Raw genomic sequence first — 17,078 nt, 5'->3', positions numbered from 1 at the left:
GATGCTGGGAAAGATTGAGGGCAGAAGGAGAAGAGGGCATCAAAGGATGAGATGGCTGGGCGGCATCACCGATGCAATGAACATGAACTTGGGCAAACTCCCAGAGAAGGCAGGGAGGCCTGAGGGATAGGGAGGTTGAAGTCCATGAGGTTGTAAAGAGTCAGACACAACTGGGTGACTGAATAACAACAACCAGAGGTTAGGACTCAGCACTTTCACTGCCAGGGCCCAGGTTCAATCTTTAGTCAGAGAACTAAGATCCTGCAAGCCATGTTGTGGGGCCAAAAAAAGAAAGAGAGAGAGAGAACATGGGCCAAGTCACAAAAGTGAAGCTGATTTGGGGATTTAACAAAAATAAGCCTGGCATACTGTAGTCCGTGGGATCGCAAACAGTCAGCCATGACTGAGTGACTGATCTGAACTGAGAATAAAAGAGGATCCAAAATTATGCAGTCTTGACAATGAAGTTAGCGGAAATATAACCTTTAAAGCTGGGTCATCAAATTCCATTTCTCAGTCTGAGTTCTTTTCTTTACTTTCCATAGTGACTGTTCCAAATTTTTCTCTCCAGTTTACCAAACTGTCTTACTCTCAGCAGATAATCTTGCCTCCTACTTTACTAAGAAATCATTCCACATTAGCTTCTCTCTTCCTCAAATTGTCTTCCCTATTTACTCTTGTGTCAGAAGAGATTTGTTTTCTTTCCTTACTTATTTTCAATGTGTGTCATCCTGAAATGTTCCCTCAGTCTTACCAAACCTCAAATTCAAGTTTTCTTCTGTTGTGAGATGTTGAACTTCTCAAAAGAATCTCCTATGTTTCAAGCCCACTTTTTCTCTACAGTCACTCTTCATCCCTCCCATTGTGGTCTTCAGTCTGGCTTCCTCCCACTCTACTGACACACCTCTGTGACATGTGCCCTTGTCTCCAAATCCAAAATTTCTTTAACTCATCAATTTTGGCTTCTCAGCAGCCTCTAGCAATTGTGGCTCACCTCCTTTCTGAAGCTTCTCCTTCGACTGCCATTACCCTAAACTTCCCTGTCCTTCCTTGTTTGTTATTACCTTCTCTTCCTACTTTTCAACTCCAAATGCAGATACATCCCAAGTTCTTCTTTTTAAAACTGTTTCTCTTTACATCTTTTTATCTCACCTGTTCTCATGGCTTTAACTGTTCCCTGTAGGGACTACCCCGTAATACACCTTTATCTTTCATTTCTCTTTAAAACTCAAACTGATTTTTTTTTATTGCCCATTAGAAATCTTATAAGCACCTTTATACACAATAAGGAAGAACTTCTCATTTCCTGCCCAGAAACTTCACCTTCTGACCACAAGATTAATTCAGGCTTCCTGGAATGGAATTTCAGACTCACCTTTAAACCTTTCCTCCCCTCATCTTCCAATGTTTTCATAAGTTGACAAGTTGTTTTGATTTCACAATGTCTCTCAAGTCTGCTGTTTCTTTTCTATTTCTCATGCCATCAAACTGGTTCGGGTTTTCATTGTCTCTTAGGTGGACTGTTGCTATGGCTTTTTCCTTGGTTTCTCTGTCCCAGTCCTTTTCCTCCTATACCTCTACAACATACTGTTGTGAGAGAAATCTATGTTCTGTCCTTATCACTTCCTTGCTTGAAAGTTTTCCATCTCTACTCACTGTCTACAAAATAAAGTTCAAATTTTCTAACTTGACATTTAAAATCCTCCATAAACTGACTTTAATATATCTTTCCTTCTCTCTCATCACCTCTCATGCTTTATCCAAGCTATGCGGGTTACCCTAAACATGTTCCACCCTTCTCTTGCCTCTTTGCACAACATTTTTTTAAAATTAATATTAAAAATACAATATAAAACATTAAAGAACTTGAAGAGAATTTCACCATTCTAAGACAACTGTTTTCATCTGCACCTATTATTGCCTGGTCCTTTTCTATAAGAATAAAGGTTTTATATAAATGCTATTATAAGTACTTGCTCTTCTGTACTTTATTTTTACTTAAGATTATAAGATTATATTTTTTAAATTTTCTGTCCATAATTATCACTGTGAAAGACTGCATTACATTTGATATATCATAATTTATTAAAAATTTTCCTTAGATTGGACATTTCTAAAGCTCACAAGATCTTGCTAGTTGCTATATAGACAATATAGGCAATAATATAATGAACAACTTTAAATTTAAAATCATTTTGGTCAAGTTAGATTAATCCTAGGAGTGGATTTACTTGGTTAAAAAGCTTATGACTTTCATTCGCAACAGTGTGGATGGACCTACAGGGTATTATGCTTTAGTGAAAGAAGTCAGGCAGAGAAAGACAAATCTTCTATGTCATCAATTGTATATGGAATCTAAAAACTAAAACAAATGAATGAGTACAATAAAGAGGAAATAAATTCACAGTTATAGACAACAAGCTAGTGGTTTCCAGCTCTCTTCTGTATTTTTTTTGTATCCTACCCAGAGTTCCTACATGTTTCCTACAGAGATCAGAGTGAGAGATGGAAAAAGCTGGTCATATCAGATAATATAAAACCTTGGCAAGAAAACCTTAGGATTCCTATTTCTTCCGCCCTCTGAAAAAAGGATAACATATTCATAGGTGTTGCAGCATCTCAAATTGACCATATAGATCTAAGTTTCATCCAAAAGGCAGTAAGCAATGTTACTGAAGAAGATTTGGAAGCCTTGTTTTATAAACAGGATGTTGGGGAGACCCAAGTGAGAGTTTGTGTTCTAATTCTACTTTTGTTTTGATAAGATACAAATGTGCTGACCTATTTTCCTAAAATAAGACATTAATATTTGCCTCATAAGTTTTGGTTAATTTGAGGTTAATTTTTGCCTCATCATTTGCATTTCATATTGAAAAATGAGGTGGGAATTCCCTAGTAGTCCAGCAATTAGGACTCCACGCTTTCATTGTGGAGAGCTGGGGTTCAACCCTTATTCAAGGAACTAAGATCCCACAAGCCATGCAGTGCAGCCAAAAAAAAATAAATACCTTATACCTTAGCTGTGATCTAAGTTTCCCATCCTCTTTTAGACAGAAAATTAAACCCTTCCCTCTTCATTGAAGTGAAAGTGTCAGTCACTCAGTCGTGTCCAACTCTGCAATCCCAAGAACTGCACCTTACCAGGCTCCTCTGCCCATGGAATTCTCTGTCCATGGAAATCTCCAGGCAAGAATACTGGAGTGGGTAGCCATTCCCTTCTCCAAGGGATATTCCTGACCCAGGGATCACACCCAGGTCTCCTGCATTGCAGGCAGATTCTTTACCATATGAGCCACAAGGGAAGCCTTGTGGTTTCACACCCCATTCAGTTCAGTTCAGTTCAGTTCAGTCGCTCAGTCATGTCCGACTCTTTGCAACCCCATGAATCACAGCACACCAGGCCTCCCTGTCCATCACCAACTCCCGGAGTTCACCCAGACTCACGTCCATCAAGTCAGTGATGCCATCCAGCCGTCTCATCCTCTGTCGTCCCCTTCTCCTCCTGCCCCCAATCCCTCCCAGCATCAGAGTCTTTTCCAATGAGTCAGCTCTTCGCATGAAGTGGCCAAAGTACTGGAGTTTCAGCTTTAGCATCATTCCTTCCAAAGAAATCCCAGGGCTGATCTCCTTCAGAATGGACTGGTTGGATCTCCTTGCACTCCAGGGGACTCTCAAGAGTCTTTTCCAACACCACAGTTCAAAAGCATCAATTCTTCGGCTCTCAGCCTTCTTCACAGTCCAACTCTCACATCCATACATGACCACTGGAAAAACCATAGCCTTGACTAGACAGACCTTTGTTGCCAAAGTAATGTCTCTGCTTTTGAATATGCTATCTAGGTTGGTCATAACTTTTCTTCCAAGGAGTAAGTGTCTTTTAATTTCATGGCTGCAGTCACCATCTGCAGTGCTTTTGGAGCCCAAAAAATAAATTCTGACACTGTCTCCACTGTTTCCCCATCTATTTCCCATGAAGTGATGGGACCAGATGCCATGATCTTCATTTTCTGTATGTTGAGCTTTAAGCCAACTTTTTCACTGTCCACTTTCACTTTCATCAAGAGGCTTTTGAGTTCCTCGTCACTTTCTGCCATAAGGGTGGTGTCATCTGCATATCTGAGGTGATTGATATTTCTCCCGGCAATCTTGATTCCAGCTTGTCTTTCTTCCAGTCCAGCATTTCTCGTGATGTACTCTGCATAGAAGTTAAATAAGCAGGGTGACAATATACAGCCTTGAAGTACTCCTTTTCCTATTTGGAACCAGTCTGTTGTTCCATGTCCAGTTAATTCTGGTCTTAAACAATCACCACACTTGGTCATTCTACTTTCAACACACACACACACACACAAACACACACACACAGTGTATTATACAACAGCAGCTGGTTACTATGAAAATGCATTTCAGTCCAAAAAGAGAAAAATCTGAAACCAATTTCAGAACCAAGAGAAAATTTTATTCATGGGAGTATTTCTATTACCCAGTCTGCTCAGCTACAAGGTCAGAGCAACATTTTTGCCTTCAATTTAGCCTTCTTTCTTTCCAGAGAATATTTTACTTTCTCCATTGTTAAGTCACTTTTCTTTAACCTTTGTGTAAATTTCTTTATAGCTTTGCAAAGTTCCTTACTCTCCTGAAAGGCAAGCTGAAGAAAAACACCTTTTTAAATTACAGTTTAAGAACTGAGACCCAGGGCTACCCCTCAGAAGCTAATGAGTGGTGTTTAGGTCCCCAAATGAAGGCTTCAGTGGGAATCTGGGTCTTCAATATGATGAATCATCTAAATTTGCAGGATGGCTGTGGACTGCCTGAGCCCCTTCCAGGATGCTGCCAAGTGTCACTCTCCTCCCACAGGGGCACAGAGATATATATAAAACCTTGCAATTAGGTGTGTCTTGGGGGAAGGCATCACTGTCTGCCATTAGGGTCATTTTTTATTTGCAAAAAATAAAATCTAGAGATTTAAGTTTACTCATCATCCTAGTAATTAATATAGACTAAGAGAGGAGACAGGCTTCCCTGGTGTCTCAGTAGTAAAGAATCCACCTGCCCATAGGAGATGTGGGAAGAGGTGTGGGTTTGATCCCTGGATTGAGAAGATCCCCTGGAGAAGGAAATGGCAACCAACTCCAGTATTACTGTCTGGGAAATCCCATGGACAGAGGACCTTAGTGGGCTACATAGTCTGTGGGGTCTCAAAGAGTTGGATATGACTTGGCAACTAAACAACAACAAAAAGAGAGGAGTCTCAATGAAAACAGATCTTTCCGTGTTTTTGTGATTTTTATTAAAGTCTGGAAAAATTTTAGAGACTTTTCATAGCAATACTTCCAAGTCTAAGACATGAAATCATGTATCTTGCTCTTTAAAGCACATGAGACAACAGTTCTTACCAACAGAGCTTCATGAGACATTAATGGTGATGGTGGAGAATGGGAACTCATATACAAAAACATGAGTTAGTAGTTTATGAGTCCCACTCTACAAACAGGCCAAGATGAGCCCATTCAAAGGCATTGCAAATGAACAGCTATTTCCTGAGCATGTGCCAGCACCGAAATCAGGCCCTGGGGTCACCACTGTGAATAAGACAGAAAAGAGCCCACTACTTACAAATGCCTTCTCCAACTCTAATTCGGCTGGTTTGGGAGCTTCTTGGATCAACTCACAGATGGGAGGGGCACTGGTCCACTCCCCATCAATGCACTGTTGGTGCTGTGTGCCCACCAGGCGGTACCTGGGCACAAGGTAAAATGGAAACAACTTTTACCCTTCCATTTCTTGAACTGGGCAACTAAAGTTGGTTAATAGTATTTCACACTGTGAAATAGAAATACTAGAATCTACTTTCTTGCCCCAGAGCTCTAATGCATTCTTAAGTTATCTCAGTATCACACAACAATCATAAAGTAAAACCACTGTCCTGGGGATGGAGAGGACCCAAGAAATATATCAGCATGTAAGATATGGAGGAATGAAAAATTCTAAATATGTGTTTTTAAACACAGAGTTTGGGCTGGGGAAGGTAAGGGAGGAAACTCTTCATCATTCAGTAATTTTTAAAATCAACTGTCATCTATGTTCCAAAAAGCAGTAGAAACCTAGAGACAGCTTTCAAATAAATCAACTAGAAAAACAGGAGAGTTGATGGAAAAATCCACTGGAGATAGAAATGCCTGTGAGGCCTCATGACTATGGGTTAATAAGATTGAGGCCAGAAAAAGAAAAGGCTAGGATGGGCGACCAGGCAGTCTAAGTTAAGGTTAGGCTTTAATTATGATGTCCTAAGGATCTATGGGCTTCCCTGGTGGTTCAGCGGTAAAGAATCTGCCTGCCAATGCAGGAGACACGAGTTCAATCCTTGGTCTAGGAAGATCCCCTGAGAAGGAAATGGCAACCTACTCCAATATTCCTGCCTGGGAAGTCCCATGGAGAAAGGAGACTGGCAGTCTACAGACCATGGGGTCATGAAGTGTTGGACATGACTTAGAGACTAAACACTAACAGCAAGGATCTAAATAATTCTATTCCTATACTTTCATATATTCTGGGCGGGGGGCGGGGGTTGGTTTAGTTTTTTGTTCTGCTATTTTTTAGAAAAACTTTAAACATTCCATTTTGTCTTAGCTAAAAGAAAAGAAAGTGATACATAAGTTAGGATAAATAGGAGAGTTAGCCTGTCTTCTAGAACTTGGGGAGACCTGGCAGTGGGTAAAGCAGCTCTCAAAATCAGAATGTGCCTGATAACCAGCAGACAAGGCTGAGACAGACTGGGGCATTTCTAAAACAAGATTACCAGTCAATGGGCAAAGTCTTATGTTCAAAAGTCTGCAGTACACTTACCTTGCTTCACAGTAATAAGTGATGGTAGATCCTGACTTGAAATCTCTTCCTTCAAAATAGCCATGAGTTGGAGTCTCAGGAGGGCCACAGTCTCCTAGTAGACAGGATTATAAGAGTGACAGTTGTGAAGCACTCCTGGAATAATGCTCAGAGCACAACATCAGCCACCACAGTGCAATGGTCTAGGCCAGCACCCGCCATCTTCAGAGCAGCCCACGTGGGATCTCGGACATGTTCTCCATTTATTTCTTTCTGGTCAAAATCATATTTGCCCATGGGAAAGACTCCCCACCCTGGCTCATTGTCTGGGTCATTAGAGATCTGAAAGTACTTTCTGATTGACAGGAGTGTGAGGAAAGGAAGGTTAAGTTGTAGAGATGCTAGCTGTCAGTGTACAAGAAGAGAAAAATTAGATTTTAGGTAGAGATGGAAGAACTCTTGAAACAGTAGATAAATAGAGTGAGCTCTGATGGAGATTGACTGCCCCTGTGGGATAGTTGTACTATATGAGAGCTTCAGGGAAAAAGAGAACAGAACTGGGAGGAAAGAAAGTGAGTCTGTAAAATTGTGGAGAGAGAATCAGGCAAGGTACTAGATGTTATGTGTTTTGTTTTTGGCCCTTCCACTAACCATATGGCATGAAACAAGCCTTTTCACCTTTCTGGGCTTCCTCCTTAATCTATAAGATGAGCAGGCTAAATAATATTATCCCTAAGGTCACTTTCAGCTCTGAGGTTACATGAGTCTAAACATGTTGATCAAGATTAGTGGCTAAATTCATAGTAATTATGTAGGTATGTTTATTGAAAAATAAAGGTCTTCAAAACATAAAGATAACTAAAACACCAAGGCATAAAAAAGCATGTGTAATATAATACTATTTTTGTAAAACAGTCATATACCAACATTTATGAATAGAAAAAAAAAGTCTGAAAATTATATACGAAGTACTCTGTTATTCTAGAGTGATAGGTCTGTAGGTAATTAAATATTTTCTTCTTTTATCTTCTATATTTTTCTACAACAGAGGTGTATTGCTTGAGCAATTAGCAAATAAATTTTCAAAAGATCAAAACCTGAGTTCAAAGTTATGTGGAAGAAAGGAAGAAGAACTGCAATGAATTGACTGAGGAACTAGAGTGTTCTGAATGGACACCTCACCAAAGATGGACAGATGGCATATGAAAAGATGCTTTGCATTATATGTCAGGGAAATATAAATTAAAACAACAAGACACCATTGCACATCTATTAGAATGGTCAAATTCTGGAGCATTGACAACATCAAATGCTAGGAAAGATTTGGAGCAACATTATCTTTCATACACTGCTGATGGGAATGCAAAATGGTATTTTGCACTTTGGGGTCACTTTGGAAGATATTTTGGTGGTTTCTAAAAATACTAAATATATGCTGATCATACAATCCAACTCCCAAAGGAGGTGAAAACTTACATCCATACAAAAACTTTCACATGGATATTTTTAGCAGCTTTATTTCTAATTGCCCAAACTTGGAAGAAACCAAGACGTCCTTCAGAAAGTGAATGGACAAGTTAATGGTGGTACATCCAGAAATATTATTCAGCACTAAAAAGAAATGAGCTATCAGCCATGACAAGACATGGAGGAAACTTATATGGATGTTACTAAGTGAAAGAAGCCTATCTGAAAAGGCTACAAATGTATGATTCTAACTATATGACATTCTGAAATAGGCAAAAATAGAGAAACAACAAAAAGATCAGTGGCTGAGAAGGGTGGGGGAAGTTATAAATAAGCAGAGCACAGAGGATTTTTAGGGTGGTGAGACTACTCCACATGAGGTTATAACGATGTACATATGTCATTAAACATTGGTCCAAATCCATAGAATGTACAACACCAACAGTGAACTCAGGTAAACTCTGGATTTTGAATGATAATGATGTGTCAGTTATAACAAATGTACCACTCTGTGAGTGATGTTGATAATGGGAGGGAGGCTGTGCATGTGTGGGTGTGGGGGCAGCAGGGGGAATCTCTGTATCTTCCTCTCAATTTTATTAGAAACCTAATACTGCTCTAAAACATGAAGTGTTGAAATAAAGAATTAAAATTTTGCAGTGTCAGATATGTACCATTCCAAATGAGATTTTTTTAATTACTTTTTTTTATTTTTAAATTGAAAACTCTGGTTAGGATTACATTGTAATACTGAGTCTGTGTGTCTTGGATCTTTTCTTTCATTCATACCTTCTTTTCCACTCTTTGATGAATTTTGATAAAGGTCTCATGAATGGAATTATTTTTACATTTCAATATTCGTCTAATAACTATTACCAGGAAGTGAAACTGTTGATTTTTCAATATTTATTTTGTATCCAAGAATGAGTAATTAATAGAATTACTTGGATTTTTTATGTATATTTTTCAAATGATGATATCATGTGACTCACTCTAGGAATCTATCCTGTAAAAATAATAGCATAAAGTTGTATGTGTATACACATGTATATATATATATATATATATACACACACACACACATTCATTTCATCACTGTAAAGCAAAACTATGGAAATAGAAATAAGATATAGAAATAAATGTTCATCAATATGAGAGATGGCATAGCCACATATACTTAAAAAGTAGGAGACAGAGCTTTACATACTGATCTGAAAAAGCTCTCATGTATATTGTTACATGAAAAAATAAAGCTAATTCAAAAATACAGATAGTAAAATCCCATCTTTGTAGGTAAATATGTGGTTCATAACACTGTACAAGAGGCAGTGATAAAAAACCATCCCCAAGAAAAAGAAATTCAAGAAAGCAAAATGGTTGTCTGAGGAGGCCTTACAAACAGCTAAAAAGAAGAGAAGTGAAAAGCAAAGGAAAAAAGGAAAGACACACCCATCTGAATTCAGAGTTCCAAAGAACAGCAAGGAGAAATAAGAAAGCCTTCCTCAGAGATCAATGCAAACAAATAGAGGAAAACAATAGAATGGAAAAGACTACAGATCTCTTCAAGAACTTTAGAGATACCAAGGGCTCACTTCATTCAAAGATGGGCAAAATAAAGGACAGAAATGGTATGGACCTAACAGACACAAAAGATATTAAGAAAAGGTGGCCAGAAAACAAAGAAGAACTATACAAAACAGATCTTCATGACTCAGATAACCACAATGGTATGATCACTCACCTAGAGCCAGACATCCTGGAATGTGAAGTCAAGTGGGCCTTAGAAAGCATCACTGCAAACAAAGCTAGTGGAGCTGAAGGAATTCCAGTTGAGCTGTTTCAAACCCTAAAAGATGATGCTGTGAAAGTGCTGCACTCAATATGCCAGCAAATTTGGAAAACTCAGCACTGGCTACAGAACTAGCAAAGGTCAGTTTTCATTTCAAGCCCAAAGAAGGGCAATGCCAAAAAATGTTCAAACTACCACACAATTGCACTCATTTCAGATGCTAGCAAAGCAATGCTCAAAATTAACCAAGCTAGGCTTCAACAATACATGAATAGAGAACTTCCGGATGTTCAAGCTGGATTTAGAACCGGCAGAGAAACCAGAAATCAAATTGCCAACATCCATGAAATCATAGAAAAAGCAGGAGAGTTCCAGAAAAACGTCTACTTCTTCTTCATTGACTATGCTAAAGCCTTTGACTATGTGTATCACAACAAACTGCAGAAAATTCTTAAAGAGATGGGAATACCAAGCCACCTTACCAACCTCCTGAGAAACCCATATGACATAGGTCAAGAAGCAACAGTTAGAACAAGACATGGAACAACTGACAGGTTCCAAATTGGGATAGGAGTACATCAAGGCTATATATTGTCACCCTGTTTATTTAACTTATATGCAGAGTACATCATGAGAAATGCCGGGCTGGATGAAGCATAAGCTGGAAACAAGATTGCCGTGAGAAATATCAGTTAACCTCAGATATGCAGATGACACCACCCTTATGGCAGAAAGCAAAGAAGAACTGAAGAGCCTCTTGATGAAAGTGAAAGAGGAGAGTAAAAAAGCTGGCTTAAAACTCAACATTCAAGAAACAAAGATCATGGCATCCAGTCCCATCACTTCATGGCAAATAGATGGGGAAACAATGGAAACAGTGACAGACTTCATTTTCTTAGGCTCCAAAATCACTCCAAAATCATTTAATGCAGCCATGAAATTAAAAGACACTTGTTCCTTGGAAGAAAAGATATGACCAACCTAGACAGCATATTAAAAAGCAGAGACATTACTTTGCCAACAAAGGTCCATCTAGTCAAAGCTATGGTTTTTCCAGTCGACGTGTATAGTTGTGAGAGTTGGACCACAAAGAAGGCTGAGCACCAAAGAACTGATGCTTTTGAACTTTGGTGTTGGAGAAGACTCTTGAGAGTCCCTTGGACTGCAAGGAGATCAAACCAGTCCACCCTAAAAGAAATTGGTCCTGAATATTCATTGGAAGGACTGATGCTGAAGTTGAAACTCCAGTACTTTGGCCACCTGATGAGAAGAATTGACTCATTGGAAAAGACCCTGATGCTGGGAAAGATTGAAGGTGGGAGAAGAAAGGAATGACAGAGGACAGATGGTTGGATGAAATCACTGACTCAATGGACATGAGTTTGAGCAAGCTCCAGGAGATGGTGAAGGACAGGGAAGGCTGGTGTGCTGCAGTCCATGGTGTCGCAAAGAGTTGGACACAAATGAGCGACTGAACAGCAACAAATGTCTGTTCATGTGTGTGTGCATTTATTTAAATATCTGTGTGAACAGAATAAAAGTCATTAAACACATCCAACCAATTACCTCTAAGAGCTATAATTTGTACTGACAACGAAAATATGCTCAATTTTTATTTTATGTAATTTTGCAATGAATTATGGTTTTTTCCCCTGTTTTGTGTATCTTTCAAGAAAAGTTACTGCTTAATCTTGAAATTTTAATAAAACATAGTCAGATGTCCCAAACTACCCTGTTTTAGACCTACTAGGAATCCTACTTCAGGAGGATTATTGTTAAGTACCAATCATTTCATTAGAATCCATTGCTTGAGTTGAGGCTTGACTCTTTCTTGACTGCCTGCTAGATCCTAAAACCCTCCCCCCAGATACAAGAAAGAGGACAGTGTTTTGGATTTGTGGCAAATGTCTAGATTTTCACTCCTGATCAGTGTCTTTGGGATTTTCACTCTTTTCTCTTATACTTACTGCTTTTGCTCACAGGAGAGTGAGTCACCCGGGTGTGGTTTTCTCGACACTGGCTCCAATTGCTGCCCTTAAAGATGCAATGCTCATTGCATTTAAACATGAAAGTGTCATTCACATTCACAGGCTCCAAGGAACTGAACTCATCAGTCACCAGCAAGGGGTCAGGACAGTGGCCCACTGAACAAGAAAACAGTCAGAGAGATGAAAGGGCGAAGTTGAAACCCACCACAGCAAAGGGTAGACTTCCTCAGGCTTCATCAAGAAGAGTGAAAACAAGAAGTAAAACTGCATCTTTTGTTTATTTATTTATTTGCTACACCACACAGCTTGTGGGATCTTAGTTCCCCAGCCAGGGATTGAACCTGGGCCCTCAGCAGTGAGAGTGCAGAGTCCTAACCACTGGACCACCAGGGAATTCCCAAAACTTCACCTTTTATTATGGACTGGTTGCTGCTACTGCTGCTGCTAAATCGCTTCAGTCATATCTGACTCTTTGCAACCCCATGGACTGTAGCCCACCAGGCTCCTCTGTCCATGGGATTCTCCAGGCAAGAATACTGGAGTTGTTGCCATTTCCTTCTCCAAAGGATCTTCCCTACCCAAGTATCAATGCCACATCTCTTACTTCTCCTGCATTGGCACTTTATCACTAGTTCCACCGGGGGAGCCCATTACGGACTGGTACCAGGAGCCAAACCATATCAGTGCAGGATAAGAAAAGACTGGGTTGCCCTAAGTAGGAAAACATCTAAGAGTGACAACTGACATTAGAACTTACTGAAATTAAGCATGTAACTGGAAATTACCAATAGCACGTTCATCATTCTCTTCTGTTAAGCATTGCTCAAAATTCTTGGGCCCACGTTTAAGGCAAGTGTCTCCTTCCCTTTCATCCTGTCAGATACACACATTAGTCATCATTTTTTTTCTACTTTTTGTTGTTGTTGTTGTTGTTCTCCTCAGGTGGAAAAACAAAAGAATACAGAGGGATGTGAATTTGGTAATATGAATAAAGGACAAATATACAGGTTTGCTTTACTCTATGTATAAAGGAGAAATTTTCACTCTAGGTAAGAAGCAAAACTAATCTAGCCATTCCTAAAAACAGTATTAATAAAGAGCATGTGGACTAGTTATTCTCCATCTTTATAGACATCACAAATGAGTTTTGTGAACCTAAGCAAATCACTCAGATTTCAGGTATCACATTTATAAATTGAGAACATAAAATTTTCCAATTCAAACAGTAAATGATGGATAAAATTGTATGATATATTTACTACAAAATAATAATGCAAAGCAGACTTGTAGATGAAAAAAGTCATGTATTGATAATACAAATGAGTTCCCTTTTCTAATATTTAATTTATTTATTTATTTGGCTGCACTGGGTCTTAGTTGGAGCCTGGGGGGTTTAGCTACCTCACTTGCATTGGCAGCATACAGTCTTAGATACTGGATGACCTCAAAAGTCCCACAAATGAGTTCATTTTATACTTCTGTCTTTTGTATATGTTTAAATTTTTTCATAACATAAAAGTTTTAAAGCACTGTGATATTAAATAAACTAAAATTCCCCCACAAAAAAAAAGTAGTTTTAATACATAGAAATCCTTTCCTTCTTGTAGGGGTGACTGGGTCTACTAATTCAGCTAAGTTAATTCTGACTACAAGCTGATGGTTCATACAGTAAAGAATCTGCCTGCAATGCAGGAGACCCAGGTTTGATCCCTGGGTCAGGAAGATCCTCTGGAGAAGGAAATGGCAACGCACTCCAGTATCCTTGCCTGGGGAATTCCATGGACAAAGGAGTCTGGCAGGCTACAGTCCATGAGATCACAAAGAGTAGGGCAAGACTGAGCGACTAACACTCTTACTTTACTTTCAAGAGCTGAATGGGCTTCCAAGTGTCACAGTATTAAAGAATCCATCTGCCAATGAGGGAAACTTGGGTTCGATCCCTGGTTCTGGAAGGTCTCCTGTAGAAGGAAATGGCAACCCACTCCAGTATTCTTGCCTCGGAAATCCCATGAACAGAGGAGTCTGGCAGGGTACAGTCCATGGGGTTGCAAAGAGTTGGACATGACTGAGCACACACACACACAAGAGCTGACTGCTGCTGCTGCTGCTGCTGCTAAGTTGCTTCAGTCGTGTCCAACTCTCTGCAACTCCCTAGACAGCAGCCCACCAGGCTCCCCCGTCCCTGGGATTCTCCAGGCAAGAACACTGGAGTGGGCTGCCATTTCCTTCTCCAATGCATGAAAGTGAGAAGTGAAAGTGAAGTTGCTCAGTCGTGTCCAACTCTTCGAGATCCCATGGACTGCAGCCTACCAGGCTCCTCCGTCCATGGGATTTTCCAGACAAGAGTACTGGAGTGGAGTGCCATTGCCTTCTCCGCAAGAGCTGACTACATACCTTCAAAGGAAAGACTGCCACTAGAGTACTTTAAAAATGGATTCCTAAAAGTTGAGAATTTTTTTCTTATAAAGTCTTACCATGGCCTACTGGAGGTATGATGTGAAAGTATACAGTGGGATGACAAGATGAACAAAGAAGCAGAAAGATCAAACTTACAGCAGCACTCAGGAGTGAGGGCATTCCATCCCTTAGAGGCATCGAAAAATCGTTACATAAGTTAAGTCCCCAGAATTTGTCCTTTTCCCTCATTTGCAATGAATATGCTATCATTCACTGGGGGAAGTTTTGGATAGCTCTTTGTTGGAAGGAAAAAAAAAAACAGATTCTCTTGACATGTCACACGCCTTGAGGAAGCACTTACTGGAGTCCCCATCATAGTGTCTTTTTGCTTGACTCCTTGTATTCTGACTCCTGGTATTCTCCCATGTCCATGGACATCCACATCCTTTCCTCCCCAAGGATTCCCAAAGTTTTGTTTTCAAAAGAAAAACAAGAGTTTGACTCAAATTCAGCCATTAGTTTTCCACTCCTAAAATTACAATCCCCTTTCCAAATAGTGGTACCAGAGTTTATCATAAATAAGACCTCTCAAGATTTTGAAATTGATACATTTTTTGTTTCCAGAACAAAAAAGGAAAGTAGCAAAAAATGACTCACTTCTTAGAGCCAGGTCATTAAATATTTACTGTTGAGTACAGAGCATAACACCAAGTAACCTGAGATTATTCAATAAAGGAAATTTATAAATTTCAATTTCATTAAAATCTTAGACAGAATGCCTCATAATCCACATGCTGATATAAAATGCCTTACAGTCTGAACTTAAGAAAAGCATACATACCATCTGAGGTAGAAATCAGCCACACATCCACAAGATAGCACATAAGCCAAAAAAACATCTTACAATCAATTGTTCGAACCGGGTTAGAAATAACCCAGCCTAAGACCCTGGTTTGGATCAAAATAGGTCTTCTCACACCACTTAAGATCAGACCAATCACTCCTTTCTAGAGATGGGGTTGTATTGATTTTTTTCTTCCCTGAAAGGGAAAAGAAAAAAATTCTATGATAGGAAATAAGAATAGCTGTAAGGAAGTTCGTACAAGGAGAGACTTTGCAAAGACACAAGGGGGTGATAAAAAGAATTGCTAGTTCTAAAACTCAGTTTCAGAAATGGCCTGTGTTGTTTATGCAAATCCAGTTGACCATCCCTTTGAACTGCAAGCCAATCATTCCTCAACAGATTCAAGCTAAATGGTCCTACTGTGACCTTCACTTCTGTCAATATTTGCCAGTGTTTGAGTCCACCTTGTGCCGCTCTCTCCAGCACCGTGGGTGGAGGTGGGAAGTGAGGGGAGAAGTGCATTCCTGGCGATCTCCAGAGCACAACCTGACTCTGGGTGCTACCGCCCACCCTCCCGCTTCAAATACCAGGTATCCAAAGGCTGCAAGCAACACTGAAGCCCCAAAGCTCAAGGAAGTCAACTAACCTTGCCCGTCTCTGACAGCCTCCAGACCGTGTTGCCTCCCAGAAAGGAGCGGGTCCTGGTGGATTCCAAACTTGAGGAGGACTCCAGAGTCCTGCAGCGACAACACAGTCCTTGTTGGCCAGCTCCGCACCAGATTTCCATTCCATGCTCTTTAGAGCAGGATTTGACCTGAGTCCAGAGTCAACCAAATGAAATGAGAAAGGAGGGGAACGCTTGGTCTTAGGAATGAAAGCATGTAAATTTGCTTTTGGTTTCCCATAGTTTCTTGTTCATGATGATTACAGCCATTAACTCGTTGTCTGTGCACCAATTATAAAACTGGGATAAATTTACTCAAAATTTTAGGTTTAAATAATATAAAACATCATAACAAATATAAAGCATAAAGATACAGTAAAGTCTCAAATGTGATTCTCATCCCCACCCTTTATCATATTCTGTTAATGATTTATTAATGTTTTTCTCCCACACTAGACTGTTAAAAAACAAAATTCACCTGAGTAAATTTCAAAACCTAGTTGGTTTTATCCAGCAATTCATGAATCAGGCAACACACCATCTAGTAAACAGAAGGGCCCTCTGAGGAGTTGTACAAAATGCAGAGTTTTATTAAAGAAGAGTGGGGCAAGGAAGTTATTAACAAAAGAAAAGGAATAATTGTTTCAGGGTTGGTCACCTTCTTTGGGGGAAATGATGAGAATCTAATCATGCAGTTTATTTCAGTTGGGCTGACCAGAAAATTCCAAAGTGGTCCGATTACAATTATATTCCTGGGGAAGGTCAAAATTGCAATTAGGTCAAGTATTAAATCTAGGTTTGGCATCAGGACATTAACAGAGATGACGCCATTTGGGACCTGTGTTTCTCTCTTTAACAACCGTCAACAACTCTAGAACAGGAGTGTGGCCTCATCTGTGTTTGCAATCCCTTCCTCTGCATTGCTTAATACAAAGTAGAATCAGCTGCTAAATGAAGTAAAAGCAACGCAGGGTAAATAAAAAGAACAGTCACCCAGAAACTCTACCACAGCTCCTCAAATCCATACTGATAGCTCATCATTGATTATATGTTGCTTTTGTAGTGTTTCCATATCTTTGGTCAACTAATATGTAAGATCTTATA

The 17,078-nt window shown here is 39.6% G+C and overlaps 1 protein-coding gene and 1 non-coding gene across 6 annotated transcripts; both read right to left on the bottom strand.

Moving 5' to 3' along the window:
- Positions 1-4,437: 4,437 nt before the first annotated feature.
- On the bottom strand, positions 4,438-15,635 carry C4BPB (complement component 4 binding protein beta). Of its 5 annotated transcripts, XM_027564351.1 has the most exons (7): positions 15,308-15,634; positions 14,828-14,911; positions 12,855-12,942; positions 12,049-12,225; positions 6,847-6,940; positions 5,617-5,740; positions 4,438-4,648 (listed from the first exon to the last, which is right to left on the bottom strand). In XM_027564351.1, the coding sequence occupies exons 1-7, from the start codon at positions 15,308-15,310 to the stop codon at positions 4,505-4,507; spliced, it is 714 nt and encodes a 237-aa protein (XP_027420152.1). In that variant the 5' UTR covers positions 15,311-15,634; the 3' UTR covers positions 4,438-4,504. The 5 variants fall into 5 exon arrangements, with proteins under 5 accessions (XP_027420152.1, XP_027420153.1, XP_027420156.1 ...); XM_027564352.1 differs by lacking the exon at positions 12,855-12,942 and having other exon boundaries at positions 15,308-15,635; XM_027564355.1 differs by lacking the exon at positions 14,828-14,911 and having other exon boundaries at positions 12,827-12,942.
- On the bottom strand, positions 12,390-12,462 carry TRNAE-CUC. Its single transcript has one exon. It is a non-coding gene; the product is annotated as a tRNA-Glu (tRNA).
- Positions 15,636-17,078: the final 1,443 nt, after the last annotated feature.

This window comes from Bos indicus x Bos taurus, chromosome 16 (genome assembly GCF_003369695.1).
Source record: "Bos indicus x Bos taurus breed Angus x Brahman F1 hybrid chromosome 16, Bos_hybrid_MaternalHap_v2.0, whole genome shotgun sequence".
NCBI lineage: Eukaryota > Metazoa > Chordata > Mammalia > Artiodactyla > Bovidae > Bos > Bos indicus x Bos taurus.
This window is presented reverse-complemented; position numbering and strand designations above follow the sequence as displayed.